Genomic DNA, 24,562 nt, shown 5'->3' on the forward strand with positions numbered 1-24,562 from the left:
GCGTTGTATTTGTATTATGAAAGGATTTTTATAAAGATCATGTTTCAAACTCAAATAGAATGTCAAAAATAGCATTCTCCGTGAAACGTGTTTAAAGTTTTTATTCACGTATTTTACTTGCACCTAAAAATGCAACACTCTAAAGTGGACGTAACTTCGATTCTAAACGTCATTTAAACAAGACATGTTTTAAAATCATCAAAAAGTAGAATTTTCTTCCAAAGTGACTTGTTTTTTTTTTCTTCAACGTAGTCGGATACCTAAAATTTACACATTTATCATTGAATACCAAAGAACCATTGGTCCACTTTTGAATTCAGTTGTTGCTTTGCTAAGTACATGGTGGACAAAATTGAACTGATGTTATTCCATACCATCTATCGCTGGATCTAACGAGCGAAAAATTTGATATCTGGTCTGAGCCCGGAATTGCACTATAAAAGTTTGATGAAAGAGCTTTCAAAAAACCCGAAAAAAAACAACCAATAAGCCTCTTGGTTTAGAATGTTACTGATGCACTTGTTGGTTGCATTTTTCAAATTTTATAAAAGAACTTTAATAAAACTTTTACAATGTAATCCCGGCCTAATACAGATATGAAAAACAAGGATTTCGTGAAACACTGCAAAATTTGCCATAGGAGAACATATTGTGTGATGCTTGAAAGACGTACAGTGAATAGATAAATGAATGACGCAACTGAACTGTGACATCCATCTTGACTTCAGCATTTTCAAGTACAGTCGACGCATCATTTATTATAATCACGAATAATGTTATTGTTCGGGTATTGTTATCACTTTCGTAAAAAACGGAACGAACCAATACCATAACATGGGAAAAAATTCGTTCATAGTTATCGGAACTTGATTTTATGTTATCAATTTTTGTAGTCTAGTTGAATAATATTTTTTCGCCTTTTGAAATTAAGGTTTACCAAACTTATTTTTTTCCTGAAAGTTATTATCAGCCCGCAAAACTGTGTCTGGGAGTCCGTCCTCCAAAACTTCTGGGAGGTAAGAAAGTGTTCTCTCCCCTCCTTTGTTGATAAACATTTCCGTACTTGATGTCGTAATCGGGCCGTGGTATTCGATATGATCCATATACGCATAAAGTTGCTTTTGCAAAGCGTTCCTATAATTAAGAAAATGTATGATTAAAAAGAAAAATGCCCCTTTCTCTTCAGTTCTTGGTCAGTTTCTTTCAGTTGTTCAGATTCACAGTTTTCACCTGAAAGACTTTCTGGAGATCTATGGAACGTACCACACATTCAAGAAAAAGGTATCGTGATTCGTGATACACACTAGACGGTTCCATTTCAACTCCCCACAGTGGCTGGATAAAAAAAAAAATGCAAGATTTAAAGGGAGGAAGGGGGGAAACGATTAAACATTTTGTAACAAGTTTGTCATATTTTCCGACCTCAAGTAGGATGACCATACCTCCGTCTCGTCGAATGGGACCGATGGTAATCGTATTTGCGACCGGGATTTATTTAAGATATAGTTATCAATTGGTTATTGTTATCAAAAATCTTGAATCCCGATGTGATCACATTTAGCAGCGTCGACTATATCATTTTCCAGTTTTGCATAATTCCATAGGAACTGCTATTACGTGCAAGTGACTCAAGTGCTATCATAGGTCTCGGATACATGGAATGGCGATCACCGTCCCGTCCTCCATTCTGTAAACAGTTGTATTATTGGCATCGGCGGGGGGTGGGGGGCGAAGGTGGACACATTCACTACCTCCATCTGTTCACTTTACATAGTGAATTTTGATTCGTCCCCACACCTATTTGAGGAGCCTGTGTCCACTTATGAATCTCAGTTGTACAGTTATTCAAGGATGATGCCACTCTTCACTATCCATATGAAGGTTTTCAGCTGGGTGATCGAAGATAAATTTGCCGCCATCTGGTGGCAGTGCCAATAATTATGAGCTTTGCCCAGAGTTAGGTCCGACCGTCCATGAACGGTCCCGTTCAGCGCACACGTGCTCTAAGGAAAAATTGAGAACCGTTTCCTTTGTAGTCTAGTTGTCTAGGGAACTCACCCGGTAAATGAGAGGGAGTGGTTTCGATTCCCCGCAAGGGCAGTTGAATTTTCTCTGTCCTAAATTTATCTTCGATCAGGCAGCTATTGAAAAACTCTGTATGTTCAGTAATTGTCTATTCTCACATTTTTTCCGTTCTGTATCAGGCCGAGAACTGATAGAGATCCTGTTTCTTCAACCTTTTGAATCATCTATTTCTATGCGTTCGCTGTATGCATACCCATGTCCAACTTTTCACGAGTTCTAAATCGACAAAGAGTAGCTGAAGTTGAAATTTATTTCACAAATAAGGGGCCATTCAAGTATTACGTCAGCATCGATGGGGGGGGGGGTTCCGATTTGCTGACTTTTGATAACAAGGGGGAGGGGGGGTTTGGGTAATCCTTACGTCATCAACCACCCTTTATGAAAATATGAAATATTTTCTCACTCGGTGCGTCAAAAAACCTTTCGATAGTTTGTGGGCACCCCCCCCTCTTGAAGTAAGATTTCCTCCTATTGATAAGTGCCCTACAGAGTCACTTTAGCGATCTCTAAATGTTCCACAGTGCTCTGGAACTGTGCCACGCATCACTCAAGTGATCCGTAATTACATGTCACGGATCACTTAAATAATCTGAGGAATTAATGAACGGGTAACTTAAATGATGTAGAACCGCACTGTGGGGGCCACTTAAGTGCTCTAAAACTACGTCACATGTCACTCAAGGGATCTCTAAATGTGCCACGGATCGCTTAAGTGTTCTGGAACCATGTCCCGGGTCATTGTACCACGGGACACTTAAGCGATCTGTAAATGTGCCGCTTAATTCATTTTTACAAAATTAAGTTTGAGGAGGGCAGGCCGCATCAGATAACCCCCAGGATCATATTTGGCCAGCAGGCCAAGGGCCTTTATGCGATTTATCATTACATAGCTTCGCGGGTGGGTCGCAAAGAATTTATTAAAGATAAATTTTGAGTTCATAGCCTTTAAATAACATTGGAAATTAACAGAAAAATTGATTACTATAATATATAAAGGTATTTTCTTCTGAAATTTCAATTAAAAAAAATATTTTTTTGCATTAAAAAAATAAATTTTAGTCGTCGGGTGGGGGGGGGGGCACGAGCCCCTCTATGCCCTACCCCCCCCCCTGTGTACGTCTCTGATCCCACCAATATGCGTTAGGATTCAGAGGGGCAGAGCTGATGACGAAATTTTGCTGACGGGGGAGGGGGGTTTCAAAAAATGGCTAAAACTTTGCTTACATAATACTTGAACGGCCCCTAACGCACGCTGAGAGAGATAACGTGAGACAGTAAGACTATGTTCAGCAGAACTCCGAATGCTTTCCTGAACTTTCTACTTCATTTTAGTGTCTTTCTTGTCATGGTTCGCGCTTATCGCTTCCCCCCCCCCCCGTCCTGGATCTGCGCTTATCTAGCAGATGAAACGTAGTCGCAATTCTTGTAGCTCTTACCTCTTCGCTCCACTATTAGCACAGCCTAAGGTCGGTCGTCCACTGGAAGCTACTAGGAGCGAAAACAAGTCGCGTGTATATATATGTGCAAAACTTCTACAGCGGTCTTGTCTACTATACACGTGACTTGTTTTGTGACTTGTTTTCGCTTCTAGTAGTTTCCTGAGTTGTCTGGCTCATGTCCGTCCTCCGACACATGCCCCTGGACCCACCTATCTTCGCTCCATTAGAAGCTGAAGATGTCTGTCTTCGCTCAGGCGCAAATTTAGAGGCGGTTGAAGGGAACAACCGCTCCTCTCACGAGTCAAACAATGTGGGAAAATTTGTCCTCCCCTTAAAATACGGGACGAACTTGTACAATTCGCTACTCTCTCCCGTCACATCGTCCTGGATCCGCGCCTGCTGTTAGATCGAGCTAGCCATATTCAAACTGACTCTACTCTTAAGTAGAGTCAGTTTGAATATGGCTCCCCTTGTACGAGTATATAGTTTTTAGTTTTTTTAGATTCAATTTCAATTCACTTTACAGTTTCATTTTGTTACGTAAAAGGTATATAGTTCCCACTATCAGTGTAGAATCAGTTCTCAGTCACGTTTTTCTTATAAAACTATACCTTGAAAAGAATCGGGACACGTAATATGTCATCTTTGACTGAAGGACGAATTTCAGTTATTGTGTCGATTGTTTGAAAATAAACAATCCGAAAGAAAACAATGACGTATTTCATAGTTACAGAGAAAACGAGCGATTTGCGTTGATTCCGAAGACAGTAAAAGAAATATGCGAGTATTGTTTCTCCGCGTCAATTTACTCTTTGTAAATAAAACTCTTTGTGTTACTGAATATTTTCTCACCTTTGGCAAGATGCCTGAAATCTTTAGGATTCCACTTGATCTTAACACACCTGGATGAGATTACCTTTCTTTCGTGCGAAATGGAACGTCTGGAACGCCAACAATCGACATTAAGAACATTAGGTGGTTTTAAAATTGGCAACGATACAACCCTTTTTTCATTTTTTCTTCACCTTTTCCAGCTCTCGTATAAGATGTTTACTTTTATGCATACCTGCATATACGTATTCCTTTTCCTAAATCAAACAATATGGTAGCCTTAAATAAGAACTGGCGTTGCTCCCCTTTTTGTCTCTAAAAATAAGTAACATTGCCGACGTTTCTCCCTTACAAGTGGATTTTGAGAACACGATGCCCAACTTTCTTTTTTTTTCACACGATATCATATCGTCGAATGTTTCTTTCGTAGCAAGGGTACGACTCAGAGAGATCTGTACAATTTTAACTTTTCATATTATATGGTTGTGAAGCGTGATGAAAATCAGCCCCAAACCCTCTATGGTTCACCCCAAAAAAACGTATTGAATTTTTTTAGGGGATGTCACCAGGGTCGTAAATAGAATTTTTGCCGTCCGAGGCAAACACGATTTTGCCACCCCGACAACTTTATACAAATACAAATAGAAAGGCCACAAGAGGCAAAATGCCCAACGAGGTGGTTGAAAAAGATTCCCATAAAAAATATTTGGATGTCGGAAATATATCTACACTACATCAAACATACAGCAACCCAATAACAGCAATAAAAAAACTAATAATTGTGATAAAATATAAATATACTTCAGCCCTTAAAAAATCATGGTTGTCTAATTCTAAGTATGAATGGCTTCTCGATTTATCCCAATATGTTTATCGTATTTCTTTTTAAACGTGTCAATTGTGTTAGAATTCACGGCCCTCCGAAGGTAAGCATTTATTCACAACCCTGTTAGAGAACTCCCTGCGACACCACAGCCTAGAATTGCCTCTTACCAATCGATACCAATATACCTTGTCGAAGCAGTTGATTGACGATGTATTGATAACTCATGGTGCATTTTATGCATCCCGTTAAAAATTTTAAACACTTCAATCATATCCCCCACAACACCAGCGCTCTTCCAATGTAAACATTTTCAAAAAAATCAAGTCTTTCTTCATAACTCAAGCTCCGTGTGTCAACAATGACACGCGCAGCTCTTCTCTGCACCCCTTTAACCAAGTCTATGTCCTTCTGTAGGTATGGTTCCCCAAACCTTACAGCATACAGGGACGACCAAAACCTCGGAAAAGCGGAAGAATGACTTTAGGAGAAACCTTTTTGAAAATGAAACCGAGCATTCTATTCGCTTTTTTGACCACCCCTGAACAATGTTCAGAAAACCTAAGCCGCTCTTCAATAAGAATTCTTAGATCGGGGATCCTAGTTGCATCTGGAATAATAACACCATTCAACTCGTAAGATTCAATAGTTTTAGAACGGTGTTCTTTGTCCCCACCTAATACTGCCAGCCCACAAATTTGCCTCAATGGACAGTTGCCCCCGCACCCTGCTCTCTTTCCAGCCCTCGGTGTCACGACCATTGGAGTCGAATTTTCAAAAATGACTTTTAAAAATATTTCATTCCATTGGAAATAAAATACTAAAAATTTCGTGTCAATCGGTTAGTTCGTTCTTTCAAAATAAAACAAAGAAGTAATGAATTATAGTGTCAATGCATACAAGAAAAAACACTTCGAACGTAGTTTTCTCAGATTGCAGTTAAGTTCATCCGTAAGATTATAAAAAAAAAGTGCTACACCAAAAATTCTGAAATTTTGCAGAAATGTTTATTCAAAATTTGTTAATAAAATGGACATCGGATTTAGCAATTGATTTAGCACTGTATAAAAAAATGTAGAATTTAGATTTTTGAAATTTATATTTTTTTTTCAAGCTTTAAAAATTCATAAAATTCTAATGAATGGTCAGATATCCACGTTCAAGGTCCGATGTGTTTACTAACACATGTCGAATAAACATTTACTAAACAGTGCTAAATCAATTGCTAAATCCGATGTCCGTTTTACTAACAAATTTTGAATAAACATTTCTGCAAAATTTCAGAATTTTTGGTGTAGTCGTTTTTTTTCTAAAAAAAAAATCTTACACGCTCACGTATAAACTTAAAAACTGCAATCTGACAAAAAACCACGTACAGTGTTTTTTCTTGTTATACATTTACACTTTAATTTATTACATCTTTGTCTTATTTTGAAAGAACGAATTAACCCAATTGACACTAAATTTTTATTATTTTATTTGCGTTTGAATGAAATATTTTTTGGTTATTTTTGAAAATTCGACTTCAGGGGCATCACGTGACACCCCTTAATGGATTGAAATGAGTAAATACAAATGTGTGTACGGAGGGGTATTGTTGGCATATTTTCAATTGAAACAGTATATCAGCACAGCAATTTAATTACCGTAAACCCGAGATAACTTTAGGACAAGCATTATTTTCATATTTGAATACATGTGACGGGCTGAGTTTTCGTGCTGTCGCCACGTTCTTGATCTAGAATTATTCACAAAAATCAGTAGGATGCGCTGGTGCTTAAATATGGATTCTGAGTGATGCTTCGGATTGTTGGAGCATTGTTTCTTCTATTTAGTGATTATTATAACTTTGTGAAACCTCTTAAGCCTTTGATTAGACAAAATAGCACATCAAATGAAAACCAAAAGTATGTAATTATTCAATTTATAATTTTATGATGATCAATTTGCTGTTTTAATCTTTTCTGTACGTTACTTAGGTAGTTTTTACGTAATGTAAACATATTACATTTGATTGAGCAACATTAGGACGTAGCTCTCCAAATTTTGGTAATTTTAGAACGGGGTTTTTTTTCGTTTTTTCTGAACTTTTTTTGTTTTGTGTAACCTTTGAATCCGATGTTAATTGTATGCAGATGGCAAGATAATATTGGAAGTGACCAAACAAAGAGGACAAACTGTAGAACCCTGCTACGAATTTGATAAAAGAAATTCCTGTTCCCAAAAATACTAAAGGTGATTTTATTCTAGTTGACATGAAGAAATAGGTTTAATTTAATCTTAATTAATAAATATTTGTACAGTTTTCAAGTTTTTTTGTTTCAATAAAACGTTGTATAAATAAGTGAAGAACTTTCAATCTTACACGACTTCTCATCACCTGTATTTAAAAAAAGTAGCTTAAAACTTGACTTGTTATTATTTATTTTTTTATTCAGGTTCACTTAATTTTTTCACTTATTTGTTGAAAGCTGTATAAAAATAAAATTTCTAGTCCTTCTTAAACTTTAAACGAACAAAAAGAACTTAACTGGTAGAAAAACTAAAAAAAAATGACAATTTTTTCCATTGTAAAACTCCTATAGAATTTCTACAGGCTAGTATTGGGCTAACAATCAGACAAGAGTACTAAAATTCCTTTCAGAGTAGGAAAAATGGCTTCCTTACAACAGAAAATTACGTCTCTTAATATTTATTTTACAAATAGTTTTAAATAATCGGACATGGTAAGCAAGCTCAGGGTTATAGCTATATTTTCCTCCAGAAATCATGTTGTTATCACTCACAGTACGGATACCATATTAAGAAATGTGCTATTCTTGTCCTAAAGTTTAACGGTTTACAGTAATTAGAAGTGGATTTTTTTCAATTACATAAAATAGTTAATTAAGAATAAGATATACAGTTTGCCTTGATTTTAATGTTATTTATAAACAAATAAAATCTTGCTTAGCAAAGTTGAGTGGTTTTTACGTTCAATTTTATTTTCAATCTTCTCAATTTTGTGCAATTTTTTAAATTTCTTTCTGAATATGTAAAATTCAAGCGACTCTGAAAAAATGACGCCAATAGGAATCAACTTTTTCTAAATATAAAAAAGTATTTTATTTACACATAGCAGTTGATAAACGGTGTTTCAATAACTCATGTTCCATCTTATCCATCCAGTTGAAAATTTTAAGCACTTCAATCTCATCGATCCGGCACCTGCACTCTTCCAATGTAAACATATTCAAAAACCATGCCTTTCTTCGTAGCTCAAGCCCAGTGTACCAACAAGAGCGCACGTCTCTGCATCACTTCAACCAATTCTATGTCCCTTTGTAGGTATGGTCTCCGAAACCGTACGACATACTCCGGACCAGGGCCAACTAAGCCCTGAAAAAGCGGAAGAATGACTTTACGGCAACGCGAGACATATGCAACCAAGCATTCTTCGCTTTTTTGATCACCGCGGAACAATGTTCAGAAAACCTAAGCTGCTCGTCAATAAAAATTCCCAAATCCGTGATCCTAGTTGCATCCGGAATGACACCATCATTCAACTCGTAAGTGAAACGTGGGTTGTTCGAACCAATATGAGCAACCATGGACTTGCCAACACTGAAAAAAATATGCTTAAATTGTTGTTAGTCCCTATGCTGCAATCATATTTATGTTCGCCTCTCCCTGTCTCTCGCTTTGATTTCCCACTACCCCCATAAGCTTTGCGTCATCTGCGAATTTGTTCACAATCCCACCGATACCCTCATCGTGCTTATTGATAAAATGAAGAAAGAATGGAACCAAGGAAACTTTTAAGGGACTTCCCTTGCGACATTTGTCCAATCAGAAAATTCCCGTTCTCCATAATCGCTGTGACCTATCACGCAACCACGATTCTTCTCGATTCAACAAGTTTCCCCATTGCCAATCTGATGTAAACGCTTCAAGAGTTTACCATGTTGGACTCGATCGAATGCTTGTTGAACATCAAAATAAACAACATCTACGTTTTTGTCTTTTCCTAAAGCCTTAGTCACGTGATCATAGAAGCAAATGAGGTTGGTTACACATGACTTACGTTTTCTGAACCCATGCTGATTATCCGACAATACATTATTCTCGTCTATCCACTTCACCAATTGCCTTTTTCATGACAATTTCCAAAATTTTCGGGTGAGAGCTCGTCAAACTCACTGGACGATAATTCGACGCGGTTGTTCTACTACCCTTTTTAGATATCGAAAGCGCATTAGCAAGCTTTCAATCCCCTGGAACGATACCCCAGCAACACTACTCGTGTAAATTTGTGCAACTGCCACCAAAAATTCATTAGTGCATTCTCTAAGGACCATAAGATAACTATCATCTGTTCCTTGTGCTTTTTGTTAACACATACATTTTTAAGAAGCTTAAGGGCTTCTCCACATCTTCCACTTGAATATCATTGAGCCCTTTATCACCCCATGACCTACCCGTACTTTGAAAAAGTCACTGAACGCGCTACTCTACTCATGCTTACACTGCGTTCTACCCCAGACACGTCTATCGAGAGTGGTCCAACTGTTTCCTTACATCCATTGTTGACGTACCTGAAAAATGATTTTGGGTCAGTGCCAATGTTATCTGTCAACCCAGATTCAACTTCTTTTTTATTTTCTACCCTAATCACTTTCTTCAATGTCCTTGTTTCAGTAAATGATGACAGCTCCCGCTTCTATTTTTATACTCCCTGAATTCCCTTTCTAGGTAAAGATTACACAAGTTATCTGTGAACCAGTCGGAGTTGATGAACAAATGCGCTTTTCTCGAACAAAGGGCATGATGCCATGCAAAACAGGGGAAAGTTTTGTCCTAAATACTTCCCATTGCCTTACCATAACCCCCGATTCCAACCGGTCTTTGAAAATTACCCCTAACCGTTCCCTCAAAAGCTTTAAGTTGGTTCTTCGAAAACAAGGAGCCATTCTTTTAGAAACAGGTTTGCCCACGATAAAGCTACAAAGAAAGCTAACTACCCGATGGCCACTAGAACAAAATTTGTCTCTAACCGAAACATGTTGATCAAGATCCTCGAAACTTGCGAGAATCAAATCCAAAATAGAAGTACCCCTGGTAGCTACCTGCTGATTCAAAAAATTATCGAGCACCAACTTAAGAAACTCTCCCAATTTATACTCGAGTAGTTGAAATTCCCTCATATAACTACCCTCTTATGTTTAAACACGTAGGAAGTTTCATCATGAAGCTTGGAGATGTGGTTCGGATCCCTATTCAGTGGATTATAAGAAACTCCTACAATAACCTCATGGCGCTTTTTTGTTTTCAATTTCAAGCTAAACCCATGTAGTTTCAATACCACTAATCTAGACGTTACACTCTGTGGCTTACAAACATGATTTCACATAAATCAGGACTCCATCCACTTTTGCACTAGATCTATTTCTGAAAAAAAATATCTTATTCAGAGAGATATGTAAGAAGGATTCATCCCCATCGTTTGCCCAAGATTCTGTTCTTTGAAACTGACTATTAGATCAAGGCCTTCCACAGTTTTTAAAATAGTTTTTAATAGTTTTTAAAAAGTCTTTCTTATTACCCATCTGGCGTTTATCTGAACACATTTTGATTCGCCCTGTGTTTTAGGGTCAATAGAGAAGCTATCCAAGTCGGAGTTGACAGGATCTTTCCTGTCTACACTGTTATAAACAACATTAAATAACCCCCCCCCCTTCCCGGTTATCTGGTCTTGGAGTAAAAAACCTGATCTAAGCTTATCGTAAGCCTCCCAGATCCTCCGCCTATTTAGGTGAATTCCATGCAAACGAAGCCACCTATCAGAGAATGTAGAAAGCTCCAAGAACGCGTGATCCTAAGTGAGGAACAAATGTCCTTCAGGTCTAAATATCAGGCCTTTCTTTCTCTCAGGCCTGTCAATAGTTTTTCAAACAACGTAAAAATGATGGACAAATTTGGGAATCCCATGGACATTCATGGACTCACAAAAATTCCATAAAATACGGGACATGAAACTAAGAAAGGTCTATATATTTTATATCTGAGAGTATGCTTATGCATTCCCATGGCTTAGTTTGTTTTGATTTATAGCAGGGGCTCCCAACTTGTGCTCCATGGAGCCCTTAGGGCTCTGTGTGCATTTTTTTTTCTCAGAATATCCGCACCAACTCTAAAACAATAAAATAAATTGGTAAACTTGATAAATAAATAATAGAAAAGAGCCTGCGCGGGGCTCCTCCATAGAAATTGCATACTAAAATTGGCTCTTTTAGTCAAAAAGATAGAGAAATGCTGATCTAGAGTATGTGTGCAGTTTTGGGAGCCATATCTTCAAAAAATATAGACTTGGTTTAAAACGTGCATAAAATTTCTATTAAGACACTCTTAAGGGTATGGATGGCTTGAGCTATTAAGAGGGACTAACAATTTATTGATTATGTTAATATTGAAAGACCGCATTCGTAGTGAAGATACAGGGTGGTTATAAATAAACTGACACTGCTCAGACGTATGCAGTGCCCATTCTGATGGAGGTATTTAATGAAAATTGGCATAGAGGATACATGGACCATGGGAAAAAGAAAGAATCAATACAAAAATAGTTCAATTTTTGACCACCAGGTGAAAAGTGGCGCTTTTTAACGCAGTTAACTTTTTCCCATGGTCCACATAACCTATATACTATGTTTCAATTAAATACGCCCACCAGAACGGGCACTACATAGGTCGGCATAGTGTCAGTATAGTTAAGCTGAGTAGTGTCATTGAATTATACTTACTTTACTCTCTCCGAGCTATGTAGCGCCCGTTGTGGTGGGCATATTTCATTGAAACTTGGTATGTACGTTATTTGGATCATGGAAAGAAGATAACTGATAAAAAGCGCCGCTTTTCAACTGGTGGTCAAAACTTGAACAATTTCTTATTGAGTCTTTCTTTTTCCTGTGGTCCATACATCCTATATATACCAATTATTCATTAAAATACCTCCATCAGAATGGGCGCTACATGTGTGTGAAGAGTGTAAGTTTATTTATAACCACTCTGAATGATTGAAGAATTTAAGGTTTGTTTTTGAAGGATCATAGGGTTTTGGCTATTTAAGGATAATTTTATGTTGGTAGGATTATCATATGGAATAGCTTACCTTCCCAATTCGTGAATTCTACTTCCATTGATATATACAGTATTTTAAAAAAGGAAATATTCACAGGAGGATGAACCAAAAAATTATCCACTCCTACACGACAACCATATTTGATATGGGCGGTAGGTTTTTATCTTATTCAAGGTTAATAAGTACATACTTCATATGTTCTTGCGTTAGGTTAAATGACAGCCTTGTTTCAGTTTAATGCTTGCAGTTAACAGTCACTTGGCTCGTCATCTTGCATTTGCTTCTTCATCCACCCACGTTTCTGTAAAACTGTTTTCCCTGGAAACAGTCATTCATACAGTGTAGTCGGTTTCCAGGAGATTAAACAATGGCGCCGGAAAAAAAGTTGCTGCGTCAAACAATTAGCAAATTAAACAATACCAAAAGATTTGGAGGCATGAAAAGTATTTTCAACCTTTGTTTCTTTCCCTCCATCATTAATCGGGCATGGGCTATAAATATCGGTATTAATATGCATAAAAGACTGGCAACGACATTCTAGTATGTGTCATTTATGTAATCCTTCTGCAACTAATCCATTTTTTAATTAGCTATCTTCACAATTCCTATAGCGTTGTATATATCTGACGAGCAGCACTTTCTTAAAGGTATTTAAATGCAATTTTCCAAATTTGTTTAATTTTGTGATATCACAATGCATTTTTACGGCACCAAATCTATATTGGAATTTAGTTTCAGACATTCCTAGTTTTTCTTCGATGTCAATCTAATATAATCATTGAATTTTTTTTTTCTCTAGCATGAGATTTATAAATTTATTTTATTCTTTTTTTAATTTATGACTTATTTTGTGGTTTTTTTCTCCCTCAGGCTTCTCATTAGAATGCCGATGCTTCCTGTTTTGAGCTTTAGTTTCTTGTGCTTTGCAGCGGTTTTACATGCACGTAAGTACGGCTTTTTCAATTAATATAATAAGAAATATTCTATGTAAAATGTACTTGATTATTATTCTGAGTACATCAGAAGTGAAATCTATAAACACACTGTTACCATACATCCTTTTTTAGAGGTTGCTCGGAAAATTATTGTTATGAAATGTTTCGGTGGGAAATGGACTAAAAATGTAACAAAATTGGTTTGATCGCAAAATTACACCGTAATGCAACAGTTTAGACCACTGGTTCTCAAAATGTCTGTCGTGGCTCTTGGGGGCATCGTGGTGACCTATTGATGTTGAAGTGTGCCTATCCATTGCATCTGGTTTTTCTTCCAGACTATTCTGGGGAGTCGCGGATAAACTATGACTAACGTAGGGAAGCCGTGGTTGGCTTGGGAAACACCAAAAAAAAAAAGTTTTGGAACCATTGATTTAAACGCTGATGCGTTTAGTATCTCAAATTAAAATAGCAAACAATTGAATTATGAAACACATTATACATACTTGAAAATACCTTTTTATCATTTTGGATCAAAAATATCGTTTTCATACAAATACAACGCCACAACAGGCAAATTGCCCAACGAGGTGGCTGACTTAAGAACATCATGGATCCCCGAGCCATTTTTTTTGGAGGCCCTACCTACTACTACTACATCACACATGCACACCCCCCCCCCGCAGAACCCCCCCAACGAATCGGTACATGCGGGAATGTGCGTGTACGTGTAGTGAAACCTGACGGGAAGTTTTGTTATTTCTCTGTAATGCTTGTTATGTGTAGTGCTGCCATCTGCCACTAGTTTTTCTAACTATGAGTGAAGTGTTATGATTGAATGATTTATCGTTGTAGGACTGTTGCGCTCTGTGGCGAGACTTTTTAACGGGGAGATCGGCTCGCATTTTCGCCTTGAAGTTGGGAACCGCAGAAAACCAACTTCAGCCGACCACCACTGTGGGGTTCGAACACGGATCCTCGCATCGCGAGTCCGTCACTATAACCACTCGACCACCACAGCGGCAGTAGTATTAGTATTTTAGTATTTTTCGTAGCAGAAATCCCAAAATTTACACGTAGCAAAAATTTGATATAACTAGAAATTACCGTGACTAGTCAAATGAGTAGTTCAATTCAGCAACTGAAAGAAGCTAGGCCTTAATTAGATGGTTGGTCAGCCAGGGCAACCACGCATTTTGACGCTCCTTTGTGATGTTGAAGAAGAGATTGAGGGGCTAAATTTGTGCCCCCATCTGGTCTGGCGCCCGGGGCACCGAACCCGTCTCCCCCCCCCCCAGTTATGGATATGAAAAGAAGTAAAATTGATTACAGTGGCATCATTTTTATAATAGTTTAAGAATTTTTTTAGTCGAATATAAGCCAATGGCTAACTTACTTATATGATTCAGACCGAGTTTGGCATCAGCGCGGAAGTCAATGTGTGCAGTTTCTCAAGAGTGTCAAAGAATATAACATACTACATGCAAGTATTGAAACACCCCCCCCCCCTCCCATCCGAGCCGAGATTATTGTATTTTTGACATTAAAAAATGGAAAAAAATCCCCTTTAGAGAGAGGGGGGAGGGAGAGAGAGAGAGAGAGAGAGAGAGAGAAGAGGGAGGGAGAGAGATGCCTCTCTCTCTCTCTCTCTCTCTTGCCCAGAATCACCTGTAGAGCATTCGTCGGTGTGGTGATATAGGCACCGGTGATGAGGAGGAGATAGCTCTTTTGAATCGAGTTGAGTTTTTATTAGCGCCACTGTAGGTAGGTCGGACATACCAAGCTGATGCTCCGTAAGCTATGATGCGGCCACGGTTATGTGTAATTTTCTCCAAAGGTCTTGAAGTAGTCCCCATTTTCTGCCGGCTATCTTCCTGAATTTTTGGAGAGCTTCGGCCATCTTGTCTTTCTTCTCCTTGACGTGAGCCTCCCAATCCAGATTCTGTCGTCAATATAGATTCCTACATAATGCAGTACCTTTGCTTATTTTATGGGGACCCTACCATTTTGATGTTTGGTGGTCTCTTCGAGGAGATCAATAAAAACCTTATTTTCTGATGCGGTAGTATTAGCTGAAGTCTCTGTAGCCAAGTATTCAGCTTGACTAGAGCTTTCTTGGCGAGTTTGGCTGTTCCTTTGATTGTGGGACCCGATTATGATAAAATCATCTGCATATGCTTGGACCAGCACATCGGTTGGCCAGTCATCCTTCATGACCTCATCGATAACCAACTATGGAACTTAGTTGTTCCATGAGAACGGCCCAGAGTAGGAGCCCTGGGGAAGCTCCCCTGAAAAAAGACTTCGTAGCCATGTCTTCGTCGGATTCTAAGATGACAGTTCTCTTCGTCAGCAGATCCGCTGTTGTAGATAATTGGTTATTTGGTATCGGTAGGGCCCGAAGTCTCTTTCAAACTGTTCCATATCTTACATGGTCAAATGCTCCTCAGACATCGACCGAAATTATGACAATGTCGTTCCCGTTGCTTTGCTGTCTGTTGACTTCTGTCATCATGACCTCAATGGCAAAAACCGTAGACTGGCCCTTTCTGAAGCCGTGCTGGCTACTGTGCTACCAGTTGGCTTTTTCGGTGAAGAACGTTATTCTCTGCATGAGCAATATCCCGAGCAGGTGCCGATACAGGATAAAAGGGATACCGGGCGGTATGGTCCTAGGTCACAGTAGTCCCTCCCCTTCTTTATGAAGAGTAGCAGCTTAGCAGTTTTGAAAGTGTTCGGGAAGGCCGAAAGTTTCCACTTGTTAGACCAAGTGGTGAATAGATCAGGCTTTACTCTTTGCAGTACCTTCAGCATGCGGTTGTTTATGCGGTCAGTCGGGTTTTTTTTCGTTAAGATTCTTGATGATCCTATCAACTTCAGGGCAGCCAGATTGCATCTCGGCGCTCTTCTTCAGCCAGCTTTTCCGCAGGTTCAATGTCCGGGAAGATTCTCTCGATCTGTCCGTGAGATGTCTCCAGGATTGTCCCGTTGTCCTCGTTTCAAATTGTCACCTGTAGTGGTAACGCCTTTGATTTCAAGGTGGCATTGTATGTTCCATATGCGTCGCAGGTTTCCTGGCACTTTTTCTTCCAATCTGACAACTTGGCGGAATTGATCATTTTGAAGTAGACGGTCCTTTGTTTATGAAAAGCCGTTCTTTATGACCACCTTTACCACAAGTTCTCGGGGCTTTCTTCCAGCGTCGCTTCAAAGCCCTTACTTTTTTTCGCTCAATAATGAGGTCTTGGTTCCACCATAACGGGGGTGGAGCCGCTGGCTTTGCAGTGTCGTTTGCTCTTAGTGTTCTTTCGCTTGCCGGAATGCATACTGGGCCTTTGGCTCCTAAAGCCTGTATCAAAAAAAGACCGTTGTAGAGTTAGCATGTTGACACTTGTTCATGCCTCAACATTGAAATCTGTAGTGATTTTTTTTGAGGCAGTGTTACACGTCTATCTCATGAAAAAATTCTTGTCAGCCGTCGGAGGCCCCGTTTCTTCAGGCTCTTTTTCCATCCGCACCTTTGTCGGAGATTTGATTTTTCTTTCACCGGATCCTTTATATTCACGGTATGCTCTTGCGATGGTTGTGCGCAAAAATCCAAATTTTATCTCTCCTTCGGAAATGCTGACTCATCTCATAAGAACCAACTACTGAGCCACATTCAAAGTCACTTAATCTTTAAGCAGCAATGACGAGATATCTCGCCTCGATAAGAGCCTCTTATTTTAGCATTGACCAAATATTTTGTAAAAACGATTTCTCAATGGGAAACTTTTCCCTATATCCCTTAGTTTGCGCCTGCTGAAAATCGGAAAAAGCCTACTTCATTAAAAAAGATATGACACTTTTAAGGGTAGTGAAGTATTTCTAATTGCCGCTTAAGGGCTAAATCGTGGTGCCATTTTAGAAGCAGAAACCGATCTAACAGTTTCCCTAGCTACCTGTTACCTTGCGTCCGAGTGGCGTGGTGGTAAGATGCTCGTCTACCACCGTGAAGATTGCCGTCAGGTCTCAGGTTCGAACCAGGGGGAAGAATATAGATAGCAGAATATTTTTACTAACGTGCTTGAGGCGACCCACCGATAGATGGCACCTTCATTCCAACTCAACTCGTTAGCGGCAGTAAATTGCAATATAGCGATATGGCCGGAGTTGGTGTGTGGTGAAGTAGTAGTACCTGTTGTCTTATATAGGCGCTGCTGACAGCATCGTGTTACGTTGATTGGTTTCATTTCTCCTTTATTTGCAAACGCTCGTCTGTACCAGTTTCTCTGGCACTTCAGTGTTGCACTCCAGTGTATATAATTTTTTTTTTGTCGAACATTAAGTGTTAAGTGAGGGAACACGGTGGGAGGGACAGTTATACATTTGTAACAATCCTTGCCATGTTTCTGAAAAAACAGGACAATTTCATAATGGCTAAGTTTTTGCACCGGGTTGTAGCAGCACCTCCTAGAGATAGAAGTCCTTTTATGTTTGCCTTAAACGTCATTCAGACTACCTAGTAAGTTTGCTGCATTTTAAAACACAGCATCCTTTTGCGTTTCTCCTTATTTTGGCGTAGAATCTTCCTGATTGGCTTACCAATACCGCATAGTGATTGGATGTGGGACATAGAAATCGCCAATTCTGAGCCCGTCATTTTTTTTCCTCGCAACGATGATACCGGCACGTGCAGGGAATTTTTTCCCCTGAATGTTTTGAGGGAAAATGGACTACTTACTGACGTCACAAGCAGACTGCGGAGGCCTTCTAACTCTAGGAAGTGCTGGTTGTAGGTGCGATTACTTTCAGCAGTTACCACTTTTACCACATAAAATGCTGCTCTTGGGCAGGCTGCATCTTTGCTTGTAGTTACGCACCGGTGTACGGAATGTACCTTACAAGTCTACGCTCGAATCTCGCGAAGTGCATAAATGCCTTTGAGAGAAGACGTTAGAAATACGTTTATAACTTTCGGTCCGTGTCTATTTAGGACTCATCCGAGTGGATAAAATAACCGCTTTTCAACAAAATGTTACTTTAATATATTCATTTATGTACAGTTCTTACGCACTTGATTATCGGTTCGATTATATCCATTGTTTCGTGATTATATGAAACTCTAGCAGTATGTTCAACAAAATAAAATATAAGACATCAAAATGTGTATCATTCGTATAGTTATATATACGCGTGATTAGAGCCATTTTACTGCTCCAATTTCATAGTTTTTCTGTGCGTGCCTTGGAAGGTCGTGCTTCCTACTTACAGTAAAGGAACTAAAATTGCCATTAATTTTCCACTAACTTTACAGAATGCACCGTCGGATGTCTTAGATCTCGCCGTTGCAATTTACGAAAGCGCGACCTTGCCTTCTATTTTGCTTACTGAGTAACGATTAGTGTACCGGCGGCATTCAAATAGAACAGCACCAAGATGCAGATTCTTTAAGTAATAACATGCGTTTTTTTTTTTAATGCACGTGGTTGGAAGGAGAGTATAGGATGGTTAGGAAGCTTGGGAACGCGCGGAATGAATGTGCTAATCCTAGGGCTCGGGGATGAAGCAGGGCACGAATTGACAAATGTTATGACTTTATCTTCAAAAATAATGGAAAAATGTATGCGGGAGAAAAAGAACAATAGCCACTTATGATGCGGCAGGAAAGAATCAAAAGCTCGTATTCAAGGATAGGTTAATAGAAGAAATATACGTTTTTAGCCACCCACGTATTCTGTCAATGAGCATTCGCGAAGACAACTCTCTTCATCTTCGCCTACATTATCATCGAGACAGACCTCCCGGCGCACTTGCTCTCTGATATCCATGTGCAATAACTAAATAAAATGTCCATGTTCGACAGTTTTCTATGCCGCAACTTTAATATGGAAGTCAGTCAGTCACTTAGCCGCAGAGACGCCTAGATGTGATGCATTAGATTTTGGTGTCAACTTCATCACCGCCCACTCGCTTCGTCTTCCGCTACTCTGATGCTCCTTGGCTTCTAATTTAGCTAATCACCTCGTTAACACTTTAGTTATTCTCCATACTCCAGTAAACTATAATGTAAGAAGTGAACATAAACCATTTTACTAGTGTCTAACATTGAACGTCATTGCATTGTCATTTACAGTTAACGAGAGACTATCTAGTCAAATGCAAAAACAATATGGAAAAAATGTTTCATAAAATCCCGAAATGCACCGTTTGGACCAAAAAAGCAAGTCATAAACCCGGAATCGACGTGATTTTGTGCCAGACATTGAATGACTTTACTCGACGTTTATTCTGCAAACACAAGAGGAATGTATCTATGCCCCTGATGGCTATTACTTCATTGTATACCTCAAAAGCATTACCCTACTGCTTTGCACATCTGTGATATACAGCTATTTAACGACTTGTAATGGGAATTTGGAAATTTATACTGGCTTCCAAAATTTTAGCACGCGATGGCCCATATAACATAACCATGGCCCCCACATCCTGAAGCAATGTCCAACGCTGGGATCTTGTGGGGCCACCAGACCAAACTTTCACGAGCCCCTTCATGAGCAATTTATTGCGTGAAAAACAAAAAATGATGAGAGAGAATCTCTCTCTCTCTCTCGTTCCGAGCCCCAGGGCTGCGGCCCTGTCAGTAGCGCCCTTGCGGGGGCCATGAACATAACGGCAGCACTTTAATCATCACGGCCCTTCTGGATTGGACGGTTAGTAGAACACAACCAAATGACACTCGTGCGTACAGTCCTTTCGTGTGGGGTATTCGGCTGGCAGTACTGGCAGATATTGTCTTACCAAGTGACGCGGCAACCATGGATTTAACAGTTGTGGAGGTCGCTGGTCGATTCCGCTTGGCTATTATAGCAATATACCGTTCATCAAAGGGGGTGGCAACCCTTGGTTGACAAGTAAGGGGTCTCTGGACAACTTGTTTAAAAAATTTTCCACAATTTTTTGTTCGTGCTGATAATTTTTTCATAGTTACTAACACGTGTTGAAAGCCAGAAAAATCATTAAAAAAATTTATTTCGAATTTTACTGCTTGTAGAGGGCTTTTTTGAAGACTTGCAAAGCCTCAAAAATTGCACATAAAATAAATATTTTGTACTAATATTACTTTCTATATAACTTTGTAATTCAAACTATAGTTAGAAAAAAAATTCGGAGGATTGCAAATTTCAAAGTAAAAAAAACAAACAAATGCAAGCAAAACACTTTAACAAATCAGTGAAATCATAGCCACATATGCTCTGCAACAAACAAAAAGTTGTTGTCGTTAATTGGGACGTCTACCAGCAAATTCAATATAAGACAAAAAGAATAGGACCTCACTTTGATCACTTTTGTCGCACCAGTCATTTTCTGCACACGAGGGCTCATTAGACCGGGACCTTCAATTTATTACCAATACCGAACGGCAACTTTTTTTATACTCACTGAGAGGTTGGTGCACTAACCCCTCGGTGTGGAACTCCCTGCGGTAGCAATCTTTTTCTGTGGTCATATCACCGTTTAGGTTGTACCCCTGTGCCAGGAAAGTTCCTGACAAGGAATCAGGTATCGAACTCGCGACATTTCTAAACATCCTTTGGTGCATTAGGCGAGTATATTATCGACCTGGGCTTCCGCGTCCGAATATGACCTCAACTTATGTGCAAAATTGGTTCTGAATTTTTATGCTAGGTATACACAGAAAACTGGATGTTGTTCTTTCCAAAAAAATCAACATATTTCCAAAAAAAAAATCAGCATTTTCCCACAAAATCCAGTTTCCTGTACATCTTACATAAACAAGTGGAGAGCGACATATCATATTGTATCTGAATCTTTATCTTCGAACTATATAGCTGCAGTAATGAATGTTTAAAGAACCCTCCACACGTGCGCGTATGCAAAGCTACACATTTAGGGGTTAAGATTTCATTTCCGAAGCAAGAAGCTGGGAAATTTCTTTCAGTCAACCGAAAAAAAAAAAACCCACCAGAAAGAACGAAACGTGTGTATTAGAGTGTTATACATAACGCTTACACTCAACACTTATTGGTTATTTAGAATCGGTGATCAGTGGCACGCTTCTTCTGCCAAATACGTAGATTACAGGCATCACAACTTGAAGAGCGGTACTCAACCGGCAAGCTGAATGTCTATTGCAGTTCTCTTATGAGCAATTGTCTAATTCTCCGAGATTGGTACTTTGTAGTAATCCACGTGTTTTTTAACCTTCGACATCAGCAGCATGTGTCGTTCATCTTCATTGTCTGTTTACGACTTGACAGCGAGACTTTCTGGGCGAGCGTCAACGACCAACAATGGCCGGCTTCCTGAAATAATAATAAAAAAAAAGACAGCCATTCGCTGATTTTAATCCTTTTGTCATTTAAGAGGAGCTCAAAGCTCCGTCGGCAATGAACGAAGGCCATCAGCAGTATGGCCATTAATTCTAGTTTGCCTTTTTTTTCCCCATATCTTCATGTTGGTCCGTATTGCTTTAGAATCTTGCGCTTCTACTAAAGAACAATAGCCAAGAAAAACTGTTAAAAGACTTTTTCTTTTCTGTTCATGTAGAGCTCTTAAGGAACGAATGCAACCAAAAGCTATAAAATTGTTGCTGCATAAGACGAGAGATTAGGTCAAATGTCATCCTTGCATAGCTAGAAATGTGTCTATTGAACTGCCAGCTTGGAATTGCCATTTCAAAAACTGAAATAGAATATTTTACGTGTTTTTTTAGCTATTTTATTACTGTTTTTTCCCATATCATATGCAAATTATTTACGTGTAAACTGTCACATTCTCATTTTTAATGACTTTCAAAACGAAATAGAAACGAACCAAAATTTTGATTAATCTCTCTGAATCTTTCCTTTAACTGGAGATTTGCTAGTAATAGCGTGGAATTCGTTTATAGGAGTTGAAAAGCCCTCGTGAAAACGTCGTTTAAATGCGAAAGTCGTGCAACTGAAACTTTATTTTGTATTAGGGTAAACGCACCTCCAAATTCGCAAAAATTCCATGATTTTATTTCATTTTTGGTTGTGCTTGAAAAGTTTCATGAAATTTTGAACTAAATTTTTCAAAAAAATCATAATAAAGATAGCATTACCTTTATTTCAATTTTGAGGACTTTGGTGATATTTTTTTTTAAGATAACAGTTCAATTTCAAACATTTTTGACATTATCAAAAGCAACAGTTTTTTTTGCACTTTTACTCTCTACTTATATGTTTGACTAGTGTGCAAACGTCTTCAAAGTGAACTCAAGATATTTAATTTTTTTTCGTGAATTTTAGTTTCTACTTTAATTCAGAATTTTCCCGAAATTTTCAATTTTGAGTTTCATACGGAGTTTTTTTCCTTAGTTTTTGCGATATTACGAACAGAAGATTTGATACAGCCAGCTAGCATAGCACCCGGACTAATATTGAAATGGAAAAAAAACCAACTGAAATTGTGCATGTTTTCTTATTGGTAGACCTATATCTACCAAACGTCTGAGTTTTCCAACGTTTCAGGAATAACTCTAATAGAAGTAAAACACAAACGCGGGAAGAAAGACTAAAAAAAAGACATGCTCGCCTGTCAAAAAATTGAATTATTTTGTTCACGGCTTCGTTCTCAAAAATAGACAATAAGGCAAAAAGACTGGTGTGGCAATTGGGTGCTATTAGCATATTTTAAATTGAAACAATACATCAGCACAGCAATTTATTTAATTAGAGTGGGTCTTTTAATTTCCGAAATGGGAAATTAAACATTAATTAAGGGTAAAATATACAGTTTTCCTTGGTTTTAAGGTTATTTATAAACAGATAAAATCTTGCTTAGCAAAGTTGAATAGTTTTTACCTTGAATTTTATTTCCAATCCCCTCCATTTGGAGCGATTTTATAAATTTCTGAACACATAAAATTTCAACAGCTACCAAGAAATGATGCCAATAAGGAATCAACTCTTTCTAGATTAGAAAGTATTCTATTTTTACATGCCGTATTTGGTAGTGAAATGACACTATAAAAGATATACTTTCTAAAATACCAAAAACAAAATAGGTACAGCAAGAAATATATTTTCAATATGTCGCATACTATATAATGGGTTTTGTGACCATGTATTTGCCACGTATATTGAAATATATACGGGACCATAGAGGATTAACTACTCATCCAAAAGCTATGAGAGCTTGTGAACGTGTTAATGAAAAAATGAGAAAGAAATTTATAGTAAAAAAAAGTCAGCTGTTCCCACATTCATCGACATTCGGGGGTGTTTTCTGTGCAAATTTGTATTGTACACCTTAAAACAGAATATTTTACTTTGCAACAAGCCCTCAGATAACTGGAAATGTTTTTCCGCGGTAAAAGTTCCCATAATAGTTTTTCTACACCTTACTTCAAATTCTTTCCGAAATTGTTCATCAGCAATGCTGATTGTTTGGCGACGTACGTCACAGTTTTCGGCATATTTTGCTTTGATCGCAGGTGCCAATCTTTTTGCATACTGGACTGAACTGCTCAAGTTTCATGGCAGGGTATATAAACATTTCTCTAGCCCCATTCTTATTTTATTCACTAAAGAGTACGATGGTGAGTATATAAGAACGAGTTTTGCTAGTGGAACTCTTTTACATACGCTGTGATTCCGGACCAAAAGCCATGCAGAGATTTTAAATTTTTAAAAAGGATTCTAAAATTCTTTCCATCACTTCATCAGGACGTTTCTAAAGCTTCATAATTTTCTGATGGGTTCACCTACCGTTTCTGTTGGTAACTCAGGACTCGCCTGTTTTAATTATTGATGCCCTTTACCATAAACTAGCGATGGCCAATGTTTTCTTAACGCGTGCCACTCTCGAAACCAGAAATTTTTCTCGTGCCACTCACCTACCTTAAAATGTTTTGCACGGGCCACTCATTTTTCAAAATTGTCGAAATGGTATAGGGCAGTGGTTCTCAACCTTTGAGAGAAGGTCCGCGGCCCGGTTAAATTTATTTTTCTAAGTGAGAGGAGACCTGGTCAAACACACGAATAAAGGAAAATAGAAAAAAGGAGGAAAAGAAACGGCCAGTCACTTGCGTCCCGGTATAAATGATGTCAGGGCCCTGTAATAGGCCGCGGCCCGGCTGATGAGAAACACTAGTATAGAGTACCCGGTATATCTTACCGCATGCTATTAGAAGTATGCACTGGTCTGGCATCATACAAGGTGTCTCCAGCATAACCAAAAATATTTCTGTCTCATAGTAATGATACACAAGGGCACATGAAAACCTTTTTTATCTTGGAATAGTATTCAACTTTTTGGAACTTTATTTTGCTAACTTTCGCGTACCTTGCTCAATAGCTTCTCC

General features: G+C 38.5%; 1 protein-coding gene across 3 annotated transcripts in view; it reads left to right on the forward strand.

Moving 5' to 3' along the window:
• The window catches only part of LOC149085075 (uncharacterized), a 137,460-nt gene that overhangs the window by 38,733 nt on the left and 74,165 nt on the right, over positions 1 to 24,562 (forward strand). For all 3 annotated transcript variants that reach the window (XM_089232858.1, XM_089232857.1, XM_089232859.1), the window contains exon 2: positions 13,166 to 13,239. In XM_089232858.1, coding sequence (XP_089088984.1) covers positions 13,166 to 13,239 — 74 coding nt within the window. The remainder of the gene's footprint in view (positions 1 to 13,165; positions 13,240 to 24,562) is intronic.

Source organism: Pholcus phalangioides, unplaced genomic scaffold (assembly GCF_987345545.1).
Source record: "Pholcus phalangioides strain wild (caught in Gottingen) unplaced genomic scaffold, Ppha-v1.0 ptg000007l_1, whole genome shotgun sequence".
Lineage (NCBI taxonomy): Eukaryota > Metazoa > Arthropoda > Arachnida > Araneae > Pholcidae > Pholcus > Pholcus phalangioides.